The sequence below is a fragment of the Mirounga angustirostris genome, unplaced genomic scaffold (genome assembly GCF_029215605.1).
Source record: "Mirounga angustirostris isolate CCGP_5_RB_7025 unplaced genomic scaffold, mMirAng1.0.hap1 SCAF_8, whole genome shotgun sequence".
In the NCBI taxonomy this organism is placed as follows: Eukaryota; Metazoa; Chordata; class Mammalia; order Carnivora; family Phocidae; genus Mirounga; species Mirounga angustirostris.
The window spans coordinates 4,447,988-4,466,769 of record NW_026991716.1 but is presented as its reverse complement, the minus strand read 5'-3'; the positions used below and the strand labels follow the sequence as shown (position 1 = coordinate 4,466,769).

At 44.1% G+C, this 18,782-nt stretch overlaps 1 protein-coding gene across 1 annotated transcript in view; it reads right to left on the bottom strand.

Moving 5' to 3' along the window:
- Nucleotides 1-18,782, bottom strand: part of GPLD1 (glycosylphosphatidylinositol specific phospholipase D1) — a 54,423-nt gene that overhangs the window by 11,108 nt on the left and 24,533 nt on the right. Inside the window, exons 8-14 of the mRNA XM_045866100.2 lie at nt 10,006-10,113; nt 9,752-9,779; nt 9,521-9,660; nt 7,022-7,087; nt 5,069-5,189; nt 2,560-2,699; nt 931-1,117 (exon numbers count right to left, since the gene is read on the bottom strand). Coding sequence (XP_045722056.2) covers nt 931-1,117; nt 2,560-2,699; nt 5,069-5,189; nt 7,022-7,087; nt 9,521-9,660; nt 9,752-9,779; nt 10,006-10,113 — 790 coding nt within the window. The remainder of the gene's footprint in view (nt 1-930; nt 1,118-2,559; nt 2,700-5,068; nt 5,190-7,021; nt 7,088-9,520; nt 9,661-9,751; nt 9,780-10,005; nt 10,114-18,782) is intronic.

Below are 18,782 nucleotides of genomic sequence, written 5' to 3'. Positions count from 1 at the left end.
ATGTGGTAGCAGAAGGTTCCAGAAAATGCTGTCCGTCTGGGACTGTGAAACCTCACACACTGGCCAGCCAACGGAGGATCACCTCTCCAATGCAGGGCTCCTTCTGTCCGGTCGTTAACCCCATACCCTTCATGTGTAAAGTATGTCCAGGCATGTCATCTTGTTTTGTCCTCACAGCATTAATTCCACAGCAAAAGCAGTTTCCCCAGGACAAAACCACGGTCTGATGTCAAGTCCAGCGTCCCTTGCCCTGCTGCTTGCTGCTGGGAGCGCGCAGTCCCACCAAAGCCCCCGAGCTCACCTGTGACCAGTCGCAAGGCTGCCTGTCCCCCCTTCCTGCTCCTGTTAAGGACTAATGCCAGTCGAGGTCCCTGCTGTCCCGAGACCGAGCGACACTGACTCCATGCAGAGCCTTTCTCCTACAGTCACCGTGGGGCTTTTCTGGGGATGCATCACCACTTAAAATCAAGGAATGAAATCTGAGCGAAGTCTGGAATTTAGGAAAGAGTCACGTACCAGAGTTGGTTTCTTATGTTTGATACGTTGACACCATAGTTACGTAAGACGCTACCTTAGGGGAAACCGGGTACAGGGTGTTTGGGAACTCTGCACTGTCTTTACAGCTTTTCTGTGAATCTAACATTCTTACAAAATAAAAATTCATATATAAAAAGAGGGAGACTTAAAAAATTCGGGGGGGGTGCTTGTAATCTCAAGAAATCACATCCTGACTGGCGACTCAGAGCAGCTCTGAATAAACAGCAGCTGTGTTGTGGGCGGGTACTGGGCCAACAGGCTTTTAAAAATGTAAGTGTTCCACAGACGGAGGCCACCAGCCATTTCCTGGCTATTTGCTCTGGGGAACCTGCCACGAGAGACGGGCAGTGGCTTATGGACACGAGAAGGGAAAGTCGGAGCCGGACGCCCCACCTGGAAACCCTCCAGGGTCACGTGGGCCTCCTTGTCGAGATCCAGGTCGAGGGGGGGCAGGCCCAGCTCGCTGCCGTACACGAGGTACACGCGCCCAACCTGGCTGTGGCCGGGGTGGCTGTAGCCTGGGGCGCCTACCACCAGGTCCCCGAGCCCGTCCTGGTTGAGGTCAGCCGAGGTCATTGCCCTGTGGGGGAAGAAGAGAGAACACCCCGTCCAGTGTCTAGGGAGAGCCATGGGTGAGACGGTCGCCTGCTTCTCTCTACAGAACTCCCTCTTGCTGCTTTTTTCACCCTGCGTGACTGTGGAGAATATCCACTTCTGAGGTTATATGGTTTGTGAGATCTGGTCTTGCTCTCCAAGAAACACAATAACAACACTGGACACATTAAGGCCTCTGGGCATTCCTGAACCTTATGACCCGAGCAGGTGAAAAGCATCTTCACAAAGCATCACATTCTGTGTGCAAACCCAGAGCCACGAAGCGCGATCCTGGGCTCGCCGGGAACACAGGAAATCTGCATCCGGCCGACGGCACCGGGAGCTTTCCGACAGACCAGGTAACAAACGGAAAGGATGGAGCCTGAGACCAACGTGTGTTAAGTACACCGTGTTGTTTCTACCATAGCTGCATAGGGTACCTTGTACCGTGAGGAAATTACATGTTCACCATATTTAGTGGATGTTTCCAAACGAGGGTCTATGACCCCCGGTTATAGATCAAAGGTCCAAATGTCTTTGTTGGGGCAGCTAGAAAGACCAGAAATCACGTTATTTATTGTAGTTCTCATGGCCATGTAAGGACTCCATGGCAGCACAGAAGGAAAAAGAGAAAAAAAGTTGTTTCTAAAGGGGCTGCCGCCCAGTGAGACAAACCAGACACACTGACCATGGACACACTGCTGTCCCCTGGCTCCCTGGGCTGGAAGCTGGGGAGGGACCTCTGCACCACCCCCCATTCCCCCTTGGCAGCAAGCCCAGCAGGGGACCACCTTTGGCTGCATCAGGAAGGCGGCCAGGAAGAGCCATCATGCACAGGGGACCAGCCAATAAACAGCATTCACCTCCTGTCGCCCGAGCTGGGGCTGAAAGCATCAGGGGCCCCCAAAAAGAAGGGCTGTCAGCAAATCGTTCCAAGGGAAACAGTGTCATCTGATCTGAGAAGTGTGGTTGAAAAAAGAGGTTTCCCCCAAACCGCCATATACTTGGGCTTGGTTTGGGTTGATCATGAAACTCAAGAGGAACCCCCAACATTCTAAGTATACAATTATTGTGGTGTGCTCGGCTTCTGTCCTATGAAGCGATGATATCTCCATCACTGTAATAGCTGTTTATCCACTCCTAACGTCGTGAAATTCCCAGAAGGACATCAAAGCTTGGCCATTGTTCTACAACACTTCATCATGGTAATTATTCAGTAAAGTGAAAGCTCCCTGTGTTTAAACACATTCTGACCCATTTTAAGGAGACAGTTTCATCTTTACAGTAACTTGACCACTATATTAATGTTTTTGTTGATGATAAACTAATTGGAATATAAGGTGCTAACAGGTGCCACCAAAACCATCTGTTGAAATGACTGAACTTCATACTGGGGACAGCTTTCGGGAGTAGGAGAAACACACCTACCAGCCGAGTCTCGCGTAGGGAACAGACAGGAAGTAAGATGCCAGGGGGCTGGAGACATGTTTCCATGACTGCTGGGAGCTGCCTGTGAACATTGTCCGTATGTTCCTTTCCAAAGTCTGGTACAGAAAAGTAAGGGAGTCCTGGAAACACAAAATCATTACAGATAAGGACATGTGGCATAATCAATGAAAACTATTATTTCTCATCAAAAGTATTAGACTTTCTAAAGGAAACCCATTTTGACAGTGCTAAAAAAATAAAGCATCAATTCCTATCAGTAAGATCCCTTGGGATGAGCAATTAGGGAGGGAAATCACGACCCCTGTATGCAGGGAGGGAGGGCAGGTGCGGCCCTAGCGTTCAGGTCCGGATGGCAACAAAGAGTTAGCTGGGCCTTCACCTGAACCAAAGTCAGGAGAGTCCCTACGAACCCATAGAACATAACAAAATCAATTTAACGGATTAAAACGGCTTAAACGTGGGGCGCCTGGGTGGCTCAGTTGGTTGAGCAACTGCCTTCGGCTCGGGTCATGATCCTAGAATCCCTGGATCGAGTCCCACATCCGGCTCCCTGCTCAGCAGGGAGCCTGCTTCTCCCTCTGACCCTCCCCCCTCTCATGTGCTCTCTCTCTCTCAGTCTCTCTCTCGCAAATAAATAAACAAAATCTTAAAAAAAATAAAACAGCTTAAACGTTCAATCTAGAACTAGGACTGTGTGTGTGTGTGTGTGTGTGTTTTTTCCCCCCACTCGGACTGCACCACCACCAGGATGCTGAAAATACCCTCCAAACCACAGCCAAATGGAGGGGCTGCTGTGTTTGCTTAGGCACCAGAGGTCATCTGCCAAGCGCCGGAAGCAAGCCAAGCACGGGGACATCAAGCCCCTCAGCATGGGATCTGAGGTGTTCTGAACGTGGTTGTGCAGACTTGAGTGGCCCCGAATAATCCCGCCCCGTGCAGGACCCATCCACAGCCAGGGCATACAACTCTGAATCCACCAAGGGCGAAGGAGACCTCACCAGGGCTCTGAGGCCTGGCCTGGACGGGAGCACAGTGGGCAGAGCCGGCCGGGGCGGGGGGGTGCCCTGCAGGACGGGGCTGTGCCTCCTGGTTCCGCACGCTAGCGTTCCCCCGTTGGCTGCCCCCAGACGCTCACCCTCATGCCCCCTGTGCCTTGCCCGCTCTTCCAGGAAGCACTTACTCAGCTTCTGTGTGCCAGGCACCAGGACGGGCCTTGGCAACAGAAAGTCCCTCTCCCACGGGACCACCCTTCCACAGAGGAGACCAATCTGAGTAACTACAGGACAACACGGTAAGTGCTGTGGTGGGGGGCCCAGGTCACGGTGGGCTACAGAATTCACGGAGCCCAGTGCAAAATGGAGATGCAGAGCCCCTGGTTCAAAAAAGTTTTAAGAATTTTAAAGATTTTATTTATTTGAGAGAGTGAGTGTGAGCGGGGCGGGGAAGGGAGGGAGGGAGAAAGGGTCTGAAGCAGACTGCGCTGAGCGTGGTGCTCCACGTGGGGCTTGATCCCACGACTGTGAGACCACGACCTGAGCCCGAACCAAGAGTCAAGACGCCCAACTGACTGAGCCACTCAGGTGACCCTAAGTTATTAGGAGTTTTAAGACAGCAAGAGCACTAACCCAAGTGTAGGGCCCTTCTCAGGGTGACTACAGGCCCCCCCGTGTGATAGCATACCCAGAAGCAGGCCTGCCCGGGCCGGGCCCAACTCCCAGGGGCACCAGCTAGATGGTGTCCTCTGAACCCTCCAGACGTTAAGAGCCCTTCACAATCCAATGCCTGCTTCCCTTCCCAAACCCCTCCTAGTGCCTTGTATCCCTGTCTTGTTTTCCAAGCGAACGAGTCTACTCGTATTTCCAAATATCCCCAAACTTTCCCAAGAGATACATGCTCACTGATGAAATACTATCTACTATTCAAGGCCTAATGCAAATGCCGCCTCTGCCGTGAAGCTGTCTCTGATTGATAGCGAAGATGCAAGCTTATCTTATAGGCAAAGTATTCCCCACCCACATGTTATTTCCATTCTATTTGCATATGATTATTTGTGTATTTATCACCCCAATTAGACAAATTTTCTAAAGGTCAGAGTCCATTTCCCTTTCATCTTAAACCCCCAGTTGAACATCTGACACTTAAAAGGTGATCTCACGGACGGATTTCATATGCATCATCCCCCTGCATGGGGCTCTGCACGGTGAGCCTGCCATTTTGCTGACACGGTTTGCCTAAGGGCAAAGCAGGCCTGGCCCAGGTGCCCAGGGCCACCTCGAGCTCAACTGGACTGGCCCAAGGCCACAGAGGTCCACACCCACATCTCAGAACATCTCTGGAAAAAAACAGATTTGGAGGCCAAGGATATTTGTGGCCTGGCTCATGCGCAGGTGACTCTCAGTGAATGACTGAAGGGCCAGTGAGTCTCTAAGGACAAGATCATGGGGGCAGCATGTCCCTCCTTCCCCCACGGGAAGCAGAAAACTCTTACCGAGGTCCAGGAATCCACGCTGAAGAGCACACCTCTTTTAGTATAGCTTATATTTTTCGTAACATCTTTGGTTAGGGATGCCGTCAGATTCCTATGGAAATCATTTTTCTGCACTCTGGAGCTGTTGAAAAGGGAAAACAAAATGGGTCAGACTGAGGGAGCAACAGGCCCCTGAATGAAGGAATTGAAGAATACGTCAAGTCGATCGCTGGTGAGAACGTAACATTCAAGTATCTGGAAGTTGAAGAAACACCTTTCATGTGACATCCCACGGAATTTTAATGAACATGTTTCCAAGGTGTAAAAGCCTGTCCTTTCAAAAATGCTTCCCAGAGCCTCAAAGTCCTATAGCATGAAGTTGTGAATTTCTTCTAGATTACTTAAAAAAAAAAAAAGGAGTTTCAGTATTCCACACAAATAGTCAAGAAATAATGTAGCTATTTGGGAAGCCGGCATGCGGGCGTACGGATTTATCTTTGAAGACCTGCTAGAATGAATCCAACGATAAAAGCACGTTTTCAAATTCATGCATTCTAACGAGACTACGAATCAGGTGCCTAGAGGAGACGGACAGGCTTCCCAAGTGACTGAAGTGAAGCCCACACAATGGGAGTGAGCAAAGGGGCGCGTGTGAAACAGCCCAGCGTGGGGACCCTGACAGTCTAGAGACTGCAAGCCCGACCTAAGGCACTCAAGTCAGTCACCAAAAAGGAAGGGAGGAGGGAGAGAGGGAGCAAAGAAAAGAAAGGAAGGAAAGGAAAGAAAGAAAAGACTGGCCTAATTTAATAAATCCAACCATGAGGGCTTAACTGAACCTGCCTGTCTTCTGTTCTTCTGAAGCTCTCTGCTCTCTGATCTTAGGACCCTTCACTGCTATGTCCTGTTTGAGCATCTAACCCTCGCTCACTCTGAAGTGTCTCGGTTGAAACACTTCTTCACCGAGAGCTCCCCTGGGACGGGGTTGGGATGCTCTGTGGTACATCCTCTTCCCTCCTACACTTGAGAGCATGTATGAGTTCTGGCCAGCGCCCATGCACCTGCCAGGACGCACGCCCTAATACAGCAGGAACGCCTTCTGCCCTGCTCACGAGGCCTCAGCGCCTAAACCAGCTCCTGGCAGCAGACAGGAGGAAATATTGCCTTATTGATATTTGTAGTATTAATACAGTTTTAAGCACATGCAGTTGGCACACGACCCCAGCAGGAGTACCACCCTCTGGCCCCCTTCCTCAGAAACTACCTAGAAGTCTCCTCACCCTGTCTCATCAATGACGACTTTCTCAGGGTGAAATATGGATAAAGGTTATGCATAATAACAGAGTAATATTACTATTACCTGCCATTTTTATTGTTTAGCGAGCAACTTCCTGATGTGCTGTTTACCTCCATTCCTGCATGCTATCCAGGCCATGATTTTGGGAATATGAACTTTACTTTTCTTTTTTAAGGATTTTATTTATTCCCTGAGCAGGGAGCCTGATGTGGGGCTCGACCCCAGGACCCTAAGATCATGACCTGAGCCGAGGGCAGACGCTTCACTGACTGAGCCACCCAGGGGCCCCTACACATGTTTTTTCTATTTTGCCAAAGGAGTAAGCTGTACCTCAAAAAAAATTAGCGACTTGTTCAAAATCACATGGCTGTAAACGGCAGACCTGGAATTTGAACCTCTGTGTGTCTACAAATCCTGTGCCTTCAATGTCTGTTGAGCATCCTTCCGGGGAAGATGTTCTTATTTTTTTTTAAGGTTTTATTTATGAGAGAGAGGAGGGAGGAGCAGAGGGAGAGAGAGCAGCAGACTCTGCACTGAGCGCAGAGCCCAACACAGGGCTCGATCGCAGGACCCTGAGATCACGACCTGAGCCGAAACCAAGAGTCAGTTGCTTAACCAACTGAGCAACCCAGGTGCCCCAAGATGTTCTGTTTCTAGGAACAGTTTTGGAATCCACTTACCCCTGGGTGCTGGCTCGTTGGCCGCCGCATGCAATGAACAGAGGGTTCTCAGGCAGGTTGCAGTCACTGGAAAGAGACGAATCAGGCATTTTTCTACCTCCTTCGCAAGCGTGAGTTTTACTGAGAATCGGTGGTGCACTTCAAGCTGCCTCCAGCAGCCTAATGCGGGGGGGGCTCATTGCCGAGCCAGACATGATGGGCGAAGAACCTCGGTCCTATCTGATGAGGGCGGACGAGCTGACTGCTGGTAGCAGGACGGTAACACAGGCAGCCCCACGCTCCGGTCAGCCCCGACTCACAGCCATCCTCCCATCCTCTTCCTCACCCACCCCCACCCCCCGACTCCACCTGCTGAGCGGTCCCCACACTAACATGAACCATCTGGGAATTCAAGATGGAAAGAAACAGTTTCCCAACTGTGCCCCTCTCTGCCCGATCATGCCCATTTTTTTTTTTAAAGATTTTTATTTATTTATTAGAGAGCACAAACGGGAAGGAGGGCAGAGGGAGAGGGAGAAGCAGACTCCCTCCTGAGCAAGGAGCCCGATGTGGGACTTGATCCCGGGACTCCAGGATCATGACCTGAGCCGAGGGCAGACACTTCACCAACTGAGCCACCCAGGTGCCCCTATGAATAATCTTTGAATTAAGTAGCACTCTGGCTGGGAATGTACCATTCTTTCGCTGTTTCTTTAGGAAGATACGCTACTAGAGTTTTATCCGTTAGCTAAGAAATGCTTATAATATGAAAACAAGTACATTGTTTCTTTCACTCATGAATTTGTCTTCTCTTTGGAGTCCCAAAGTTCTCATAAAGTTCCACAAGTTCTGATGAATCTTCCTTTGTGTGTGTGTGTTGTGTGTGAAGATGCAGTCAATTCATGGAATTTGCCTTGACAAATTAGAACAGAGATCAAGACACAATCTGTTTCTTCACAAACAGCTCTCCTAATTAAAGAATAAAGTCTAGCTGTCTGTAGCTATTTGGACAACCTAACCAAAACAAACACCAAAGCTGCTCTCCACTTGAGGATCATGACACATGGACTTTATAAAAACAAATAAATGCAGGTCATTCACACTCATATGACCAATATAAATTTAACTTCCTTCCAATAATAATTATAATACTAGTAGCCAACATGTATTAAGTGCTCCCTAATGCTAAACCATTTGCATGAGTGACCTCACGTCGTCCTCCCAACAACCCATGGCAAAAATAGAATTATTACTGTCCCCATTTCACAGATGAGAAAGATTAGGGAGGTTTAGCTACTTGCTTGGGGTAACTCAGCAATGAGAGGCAGGTCTTGCCAATTTCAAAGCCCATCCGCTATCTTTGTGTGCACCTAAAAACCCACAGCCACAGAAGGAGAGCCTGGGGATTCCACAGGAGGCTTATTTCACTATTAAAAAATAGTATTTATATTGGATTGTTTACTGTTTACCAACTGTTTAAAACAGGTTTTAATATTTACAGCCTAGTATCGACTTTATCATGCAAGGGAATTTGGTTTCAAAGCATAATATATAATTACGGTTACCATTCTTTGACTACTAGCAAAGGTTTTTAAGGGCACAGAAGAGTATCATCCAGTATGTAACATCCCGAAGCTACACGGATTTAGGTCCCTCCAATTTAGCCCAGCCCTATGCTCCTCCACCTGGAAGAGCCGCCTGGGGCAGACCCAGCCCTCGAACCCCGTCTCCCACTGCACGGCTGCTGCTTGAGCTCCGCGCCCTGCCAGCACGGGGTGGTGCCTCCACTGCTCCCTCTCCAGACCCCCACCCACCCCACCCAGGTCGGCAGCCGCAGACGGCCGCAGACTCCGTGGCCTGCTTGCGAACTGGCTCGGAGGGGAGCCCTGGCCGGCTCACGCAGCCGGCAGACTCTGCGAGCCTATGGGCCACTGCGGCTGGGATTTGGGCGGCCCGTCTACCCTGCTCTACACACCCTGGGCTGAGTCTCTGGCTAACACTCCTCCCGGACATGCATGGCAGGAGCTGGGCCCCAGATGCTGTTCCATACGGGCTGAGTGTCAGACTCCACCAGAAGGCTGTGATTTACAAATGCATCCATTTCTGATTTTACTTTGGAGTGGGGGTGGGGGGTGTTCAGCGAAGCGCTCTTTGAAACCCTTTATCCCTGAGATGACAGCAGGTGGAAAGGAGGCTCGCTGAACCGTGGCCGCTGGAGCCCGGGCACAGCCCGGGTCCTCCCGGAAGAGCAGACATAGCCCAGAGGTGGAGGGGGGCCCTCCCACCGAGCACGGTTCTTCAGGATCTCTGTCCCTGAAACAGGGAACAGCGGCACGTGTAATCAGACGGGAGTGCGTCTGAGTTTTGAGACCGGAGTTTCCATTCTTTTCCTCCTTGGTTAGGAGAGGCTGGCACTTCGTGAGACCTTTTCATCTGATCAAGTGAAAACCTGGGAGCGGCACCAGGAGAGGGAGGGACAGGGCAGGAGTGACTGGTAGAGGAAGTGGGGCAGGGTCTCACCTGGTCCCGTTCTCTAACATGAAGCTCGTCAGACGGTAAATATTAGTGGACCAAAAAGCCATGTCATCCAGTCCCCCCAGGAAATATTCTTGGAATTGTTCCACCAAAAATGGAGACTTTCTGGAGTAAGTGGAATAAAGCTATGGCACAGAAAAAGAAAACTCAGTAAGTTGTTTTTCCTGGTAACTTTATAATCCTTTAAATGAAGATTTTGAAGAATGAAGCCTTTACCTTGGAAATAGCTAACATCTCACCATACCTGCAATGTGAACAAAAATTTTGCCTGTTGAGTTGTGTTTGTACAAAGAAGTGAAGCAAATAAAAACCAAGCTCCATCTACATGTATCTATCATGATGCAACTGCCTTTGAAAAAAGCAAAAATCCAGAAATCCAAAACCCAACTCGGAGACTTAAAATGTCAGCAAGTGCACTAAGAAGTTACACACTCAAATCAACCACAAAGTTTCCTCTGGGTCACACCTACATTTCCAAGAACTGAAGGTATGAACAGTCAATAATTGCATTTTTGGTGATGACTTCTCGGCCATAGAGTTTCTTATAAATCTCCAGCAGATCTTCAATGGGCACATACCTGAGAAAAGCAATGGAATAAAATAAGATTCTGAAATTGAAGCTAATATCAGCAGCAAAAGCAGGGACCATTTACTCCATGATTATTACGTGCCAGGCATTATGCAAAGTGCTTTCCATGAACTATTTATTTAACCTACCTAAAAGCCTAGGTGGTTGGTACTACTACATTCCCACCGGACCTAAGAGGACACTAAAGCACAGAAAACAGAATTAATTTCCCCAAAGATGCAGAGCAAACAACTGATGGCTTAATCCGGTATTTATGAAGGTACATTCAAAGACAGGAAACTAACTCTTAAGGTACAAAAAGGATGTTTAGTCTTGTGAATTCACAGTTCAAGGAGCAATATATTTTAATTCTTTGGAGCACTGAATTTTTCTCCAAAGTTATTATTAATTTTTGAGAGAGAGAGAGAGCAGGGAGGGGAGGGGGAGAGGGAGAAAAAGAATCTCAAGCTGGCTACATGCCCAGAGTGGAACCCAACGCAGGGCTCGATCTCACGACCCTGAGATCAGGACCTGAGCTGAAATCAAGAGTCAGATGCTTAACCGACTGAGCCACCCAAGTGCCCCCAAAGTTATTATTTTTAAAACACCAAAAATAGCTCCTCTACTTAGAGTAAACAGTATAAGATGGTAAGAAGAATTCTAAATCAGGCTTTTGGTTGACAGCTCCTCATTGTTTCAGTTGGAAGAAGAGTAGCACACATGAGATTAATGCTAAATCATCTTCTGTCTTCATTTCTGAAGCCTTAGACTATACTGGACAGAAACCACAACCAAGCAAAACCCGATTTTAGTGTATTTATAAGAAAGAATCTATGGATATATCCACTTTTTAATTTACGAGAGCACCAGAGTTGTCCTCCCAACAGAAATAGCTTCAGGCTAGACACAATAATAAAAATATTTTTTTAGATGAATCACCACGCTAGCAAGAAGGTTTTCTTTTCCAAAAGCCCAAAACAAATTGAAACTGGAAACTTGAAGAGGTAAGCAAATGTGGAAGCCAAGCTTTGCCCCAAGCCCTTGGAGATTTTCCGATGGCTGCCTTGTATGCCGAAGATGTGGGCTGAAGCGTAGGAACCAGCCAAAGCAGCCCATCTCAGAAGAGACTCTGCACTGAAAGCTACACCCTCGGCAGGAGTATCAGCTAGAGACAAACCCAACCTATTAAAAAGGACAGCAAAGAAACTGGTCTTTATCTTGACAATGCACAGAGAAGGGGAGAAACAGATCTCCCCCTAAAACTCGTTAACTACTACCAGTCCCACAAATGTTCTGTCCTGCATTCATGCCATCGCTGTAATCAGGAAAATCTCAAGGGCTGAATGTAACTCAATGTGGTCCTAGGTTAACATGCCTCGAGGCAGCCTGCAGAAGTCCAGACAAACCCTCCCTGGAGAAATGCAACTCTACGGCCATGAGTAATTCAAGCACCATGGGACATAACCAAGAGAACCAGCGTAACTATAGTTAGAGCTGCTAAAATCGACTTGAGGGCAATAAGCATTCATTAGAGATGAGGAGAGTCACTATATCATGATGAGAAGGTTCAACTCACCAGAAACACATGAGATTTTTACACTTGAATGTACCTAACAACGTATCTTCAAAACATATATATACACACACACATACACACACATACACATATACACACATATATATACACACACATATACACATATACACGCATATACACATACATATACACATATACACACACATATATCTATATCTATATCTATATCTATATATCAAGTTGACAGAACCTCAAGGAGAAATGGGGAAAAAAAAATCCACTATCGCTGGGGGAAGTTTTTTAACAAATTTTTCTCTCAGTAATTATTAGATCAACCTAATATAAAATAAAAAGGCTATTTATAATTTTAATAGTAAATTTAATGAGCTTACACTAGTAAGCATATATGTAACATTAGGTCAAAAATTGGAGAACATTCTCTTCAAGCACAGATGGGATATTTACAAGAGTTGATTAATGCTAGACCTTAAATTGAGACTCAGTGGGAGACTCCTGACAAAGATGAAAGATGACAAAGCAGGAGGACCCTAGATCGATCCCATCTCACTGAGCCAACGCTCACATCAGTGCAACAACCTAGAAAACAACCCAAAGACTGGCAGAAGAGTGGCGCCTGGCTGGCTCAGTCAGAAGATCGAGTAACTCTTGATCTCAGGTTTGTGGGTTCCAGCCCCATATTGAGGATAGACATTACTAAAATGAAAATAATTAAAAAAAAAAAGACTGGCAGAAGAGACTCCACAACTAAATGTAGAGAAGAGACCAGCTCAAGGAGAGTAGAAAAGGCAGAGACATGGTGGGGCTGCTAAACCCCATGGGTCAGGGAGGGGTGAGAAGCAGATTATCACACTGGGGAGCCTGCAAGGGGGAGCTACATCCCCACAGCATTTAGCTTTGAAAATGAGAGGGGCCAAATGTTCTGAGTTCTAGCCAGTGGGACTTAAAGGCTAGAATTTAAAAAAATCAGTGGGCTTGGCTCTGGAAGAGCCCAGAGAGTAACAGGAAGCTCCGTCTCTGCCCTTAAAGAAATAGCACGACAGGGCACCTGGGTGGGTCAGTGGGTTAAGCATCTGCCTTCAGCGCAGGTCATGATCCCAGGGTCCCAGGACCAAGCCCCTCATCAGGCTCCCTGCTCAGTGGGAAGCCTGCTTCTCCTTCTGCCTCTGCTGCTCCGCCGGCTTGTGTGCATGCTCTCTAACAAATAAAATCTTGGGAAAAAAAAAAACAGGACAAAAATCACAGAAAGAGACCTAAGCAAAGTAAGTAATATGACTGATAGGGAATTTTTTTTTTTTAAAGATTTTATTTATTCATTTGAGAGAGAGCACAAGAGAGGGGCCGAGGAAGAGGGAGAAGCAGAGTCCGATCCCAGGACCTCTGGATCATGACCAGAGCTGAAGGCAGATGCTCAACCGAGCCACCCAGGTGCCCCGTGATAGGGAATTTAAAGTAATGATCATAAAGATATTCCCTGGACTTAAGAAAAGACTGGAGGCCATCAGTGAGATCCTTAACACAGAGATTAAAAAAAAAAAAATCAAATGAAGAACACAATAATTGAAATAAGAAATACACTTGATAGAATAAATAGGCTAGAGGAAGCAGAAGAACAAATGATCTGGAAGACAGAGTAATGGAAGCAATCAAGCTGAGCAGGTGAGAGAAAAAATTATGCAAAACAAGAATGGACTTAGGGAACTCAGTGGCTCCATCAAACATCATGGCATTCTCATTATAGGGATCCCAGTAGGAGAGAGAGAAGGGGGATTGGCAGAAAATTTATTTGAAGAAATAATAGCTGAAAACTTCCCTAATGTGAGGAAGGAAACAGATACTGAAATGCAGGAGGCACAGAGATAACTCCCCCAAAACTCAAGAAGGTCCACACCAAGACACATAATAATTAAAATGGCAAAAAGTCATGATAAAGAAACAATTTTAAAAGCAGCAAAAGACAGTTACATACCATACCCTGTAAGGCTATCAACTAATTTTTCTACAGAATCTGAAAGCAAGAAGGGAGTAGCATGATATATTCAAAGTGCTGAATGGGAAAAATCTGCAGTGAAGAATGCTCTATCCAGCCTTTAGAAGGAGAGATAAACAGTTTCCAGACAAAAACTAAAGGAATTCATGACCACTAAACCAGCCTTACAAGAAATGTTAAAGGGGACTCTGTGAGTGGAAAGGAGAGACCGTTAAGTGAAGAGTATGAAAAGTAGAAAACACAGAAACAGTAAAAAAAGTACATCTGTAAAAATAAGTCAAGGGATTCACCAAAATAAGAGGATGTAAATTATGCCACCAGATCCCTAAAATGTGTGTGTCGGGGGTGGGGAGTAAAGAATGGGTTCAAGTTAAACAACCATCAGCTTAAAACAGACTATGTGCAGAAGATGTTATATACAAACCTGTGTATGTAATGGTAACCACAAGTCAAAAACCACTAATAGATATTAAAAAAACAAAGAGAAAGGAATCTAAGTCTATCACTACAAAAAGCCAACTAATCATGAGAGAAAAGAGCAGGAGAAGGATCAGAAAAAAAAAAAAAAACTAAAGAAAGCACCACAAAATAAGTAACAAAATGGACTAAAAAACATACCTATTAATAATTACCATGAATGTAAATGGACTAAATGCTGCAATCAAAAGACATAGGGTGATAGAATGGATTAAAAAAAAAAAACACAAGACTCATCTATATCTTGCTTACAAGAGACTCATCTCAGACTGAAAGACACCTGCAGACTGAGAGTGAGAGGATGGAGAGGCACTTATCATGCACATGAACATCAAAAGAAAGCTAGGGTAGCAATACTTATTTTGGACAAAACAGACTTTAAAACAAACACTATAAAAAAATAAATAAAACACTGTAACAAGAGACAAAGGCACAATGTAATAAAAAAGGTGACAATCCAACAAGAAGATACAACAATTGTAAATATTTATGCACCCAATATGGGAGCTCCCAAACATATAAAATAGTTAATAGCAAGTGTAAAGGAAGTAACTGATAGTAATACAATAACAGTAAGGGACTTTAACACCCCACTTAGATCAATGGACAGATCATCCAAACAGAAAATCAAGAAAACAATGGCTTTGAATGACACATTGGATTCAATGGATCTAACAGATATATTCAGAACATTCTATCCTAAAACGGAAGAATACACATTCTTTTCCAGTGCACACGGAACATTCTCCAGAACAAATCATTTATCAGGCCACAAAACAAGCCTCCACAAATTCAAAAAAACCAAAGTCATACCATGCATTTTTTCTGACCACAATGCTATGAAACTAGAAATTATAAAAACTGGAAGGAACATGGGTGGGGGGATGGGTTAGCCTGGTGATGGGTATTAAATAGGGCATGTATTGCATGGAGCACTGGGTGTTATACACAAACAATGAATCATTAATGATGTAATGTATGGTGATTAACATAACAATAAAAAATTTTTAAAAACTGGAAGGAACACAAATACATAGAGGTAAAATAACATGCTACTAAACAATGAATGGGTCAACTAGGAAATCAGAAAAGAAATTACAGATTACACTGAAATAAATGAAAACACAACAGTCTAAAATCTTTGGGATACAGCCACAGGGGTTCTAAGAGGGAAGTTTATAGCAATACAGGCCCACCTCAAGAAGCAAGAAAAATCTCAAATAAACAACCTAACCTTATGCCTAAAGGAGCTAGAAAAAGAACAAAACCCAAAACCAGTGGAAGGAAGGAAATAATAAAGAGTAGAGCAGAAGTAAATGATGTAGAAACTAAAAACTAATAGAACAGATCAATGAAGCCATGAGCTAGTTCTTTGCGAAGATTAAAACTTTAGCCAGACTCGAGAGAGAGAGAGAGAGAGAGAGAGATTTTAAATAAACAAAAACCCCCCAAAGAGGGGAAATAACAAATGACACCACAGAAATACAAAAAAACTCTAACAGAATATTATGAAAACCTATACACCAGCAAGTTGGACTACCCAGAAGAAATGGATAAATTCCTAGGAAAATATAAACTACCAAAACTGAAACAAGAAGAAATAGAAAATTTGAACAGACTGATTACCAGCAATGAGACTGAATCAGTAATCAAAATCTCAAAATCTCCCAACAAAACTCCAGGACCAATGGCTTCACAGGCAAATTCTACCAAACATTTAAAGAGTTAATACCTATTCTTCTCAAACTATCCCAAAAAATAGAAGAGGAAGGAAAACTTCCAGATTTGTTCTATGAGGCCAGCATTACCCTGATAACCCAAACCAGATAGACACCATAAAAAAGGAGAACTATAGGCCGGTAGGTGTCATGAACATGGATGTAAAATTCCTCAACAAATGCTAGCAAACCAAATCCAATAACACATTTTTAAAAAACCATTCACAATGATCAAGTAGGATTTATTCCTGGGTTGAAAGGGTGGTTCAATATTCACAAATCAATCAATACTAATTACATCAATAAGAGGAAGAATAAAAACCACATGATCATTTCAATAGATGGAGGAAAAGCATCTGACGAAGTACAACATCCTGTCATGATTTAAAAAAACAAAAAAACAAAAAAACAAAACCTCCACAAAGTAGGTGTAGAGGGAGCATGCCTCAACATAATAAGGGCCATATATAAAAACCCACAGGGAACATCATACTCGATGGTGAGAAACTGAGAGCCTTTCCTCTAAGGTCAGGAATAAGACGACTGTGTCCACTCTCACCACTGTTACTTAACATAGTACTGGAAGTCTTAGCTACAGCAATCAGACAACAAAAAAGAAATAAAAGGCATCCAAATTGGTAAGGAAAAACTAACGCTTATTACTATTTGCAGATGACATGATACTTTATATAGAAAACCTAGAGACTCCACAAAAAACTCCTAGAGTTGATAAATGAATTCAGTAAGATCACAGGATACGAATGTCAATGTATCGAATTCTGTTGTATTTCCATATACTAATAGTGAAGTAGCAGAAAGAGAAATTAAGAAAACAATCCCATTTACAACTGCACCAAAAACAAAATATCTAGGAATTAACCTAACCAAAGAGGTGTAAAACCTGTACTCTGAAAACTATAAAACACTGATGAAAGAAATTGAGGATGATACAAAGAAATGGAAGGACATTCCAGGCTCATGGATTGGAAGACTATTGTTGACATGTGGATACGACTCAAGGCAATCTACACACTTAATGCAATCCTAATCATGATGCTTGGGTGGTTCAGTTGGTTAAGTGACCAACTCTTGATCTCAGCTCAGGTCTTGATCTGAGGGTAATGAGTTCAAATCCCTTGTTGGGCTCCATGCTGGGCAGGGAGCCTACTTTTAAAAAAATGCAATCCCTATCAAAATACCAACAGCATCTTTCACAGAGCTAGAACAAACAATCCTAGAATTTGTATGGAACCACTAAAGACCCCACATAGCCAAAACAATCTTGAAAAAGAAAAGCAAACCTGGAGGTATCACAATTCCAGACTTCAAGTTGTATTTCAAAGCTGCAGTAATCAAAATAGTATGATAATGGTGCAAAAATAGACATGTTAATCAGTGGAACAGAATAGAAAACCCAGCAATGAACCCATAATTATAGTTCAATTAATCTCTGACAAAGCAGGAAAGGATAGCCAATGGGAAAAAAGACAATCTCTTCAATAAATGGTGCTGGGAAAACTGGACAACTACAGGCAAAAGAATGAAAGTGGACCACTTTCTTACATCATACACAAAAATAAACTCAAAATGGGTTAAAGACCTAAATGTGAAACCTGACTATAAAAATCCTAGAAGGGAGCACAGGCAGTAATTTCTCTGACATTAGCCATAGCAACATTTCTCTAGGTATGCTTCTTGAGGCAAGGGACATGAAAGCAAAGATAAACTATTGGGACTTCATCAAAATAAAAAGCTCTGCACAATGAAGGAAACAATCAGAAAAGCTAAAAAGTATCCTATGGAATGGGAGAAGATATTTTCAAATGACATATATGATAAAAAGGGTTAGTATCCAAAATATATAAAGAATATTAAGTCAATACCAAAAAACCCCCCAAATAATCCAATTAAAAACGGGCAGAGAACATGGACATTTCTCCAGAGAAGACATGCAGATGGCCAACAGACACATGAAAAGATGTTCAACATCATTCATCAGGGAAATGCAAATCAAAACTACAATGAGCTATCACCTCAAATCTCTTAGAATGAATTAAACAACAACAACAATAACAACAAAACAAGCAGCAAGTACTGGAGAAGATGTGGAGAAAAAGGAACCCTCGTGTACTGTTGGTGGGAATGCAAACTGGTGCAGCCACTGTGGAAAACAGGATGGAGGTGTATAGAACTGCCTTATGACCCAGCAATTGCACTACTGGGTATTTACCCCCAAAATACAAAAACACTAATTCAAAGGGATACATGCACACCATGTTTATAGCAGCATTATTTACAAGAGCCAAGTTATGGAAGCAGCCCAGCGACTGACGAATGGATAAAGAAGAAGTGGTGTATACCTACAATGGAGTATTACTTAGCCATAAAAAATGAAATCTTGCCATTTGTAACAACATGGATGGAGTTAGTATAATGGTAAGTGAAATAGAGAAAGACAAAAACCATATGATCTCACTCATATGTGGAATTTAAGAAACAAAACAAATGAGCAAAGGGGGGGAAAAAGAGAGAGGCAAACCAAGAAATAGATTCATCACTATAGAGGACAAACTGATGGTTCCCAGAAGGGAGATGGGTGGGTGAATGGGTGAAACAGGTGGAGAGGATTAAGAACACACTTATGATGAGCACTGAGTAATGTATAGAATTGTTGAATCACTGTATTGTACACCTGAAATTATCTAACACTGCATGTTAACTACACTGGAATTAAATTTAAAAACTTAAAAGACTCCATAAATTTCACAGGAACCTGAAGAAAATAAATATATGAGTAAAAAGTAATAGAAGAGAAAATGAACATATAATAGAGAGGATCAATAAACCCAAATGTTCATTCTTTAAGATAATGAAACTGAAATGAGATTAGTTGTTGAAAAATGTTAAGGAAAGTCAGGATAAAGAATATTACAGATAAC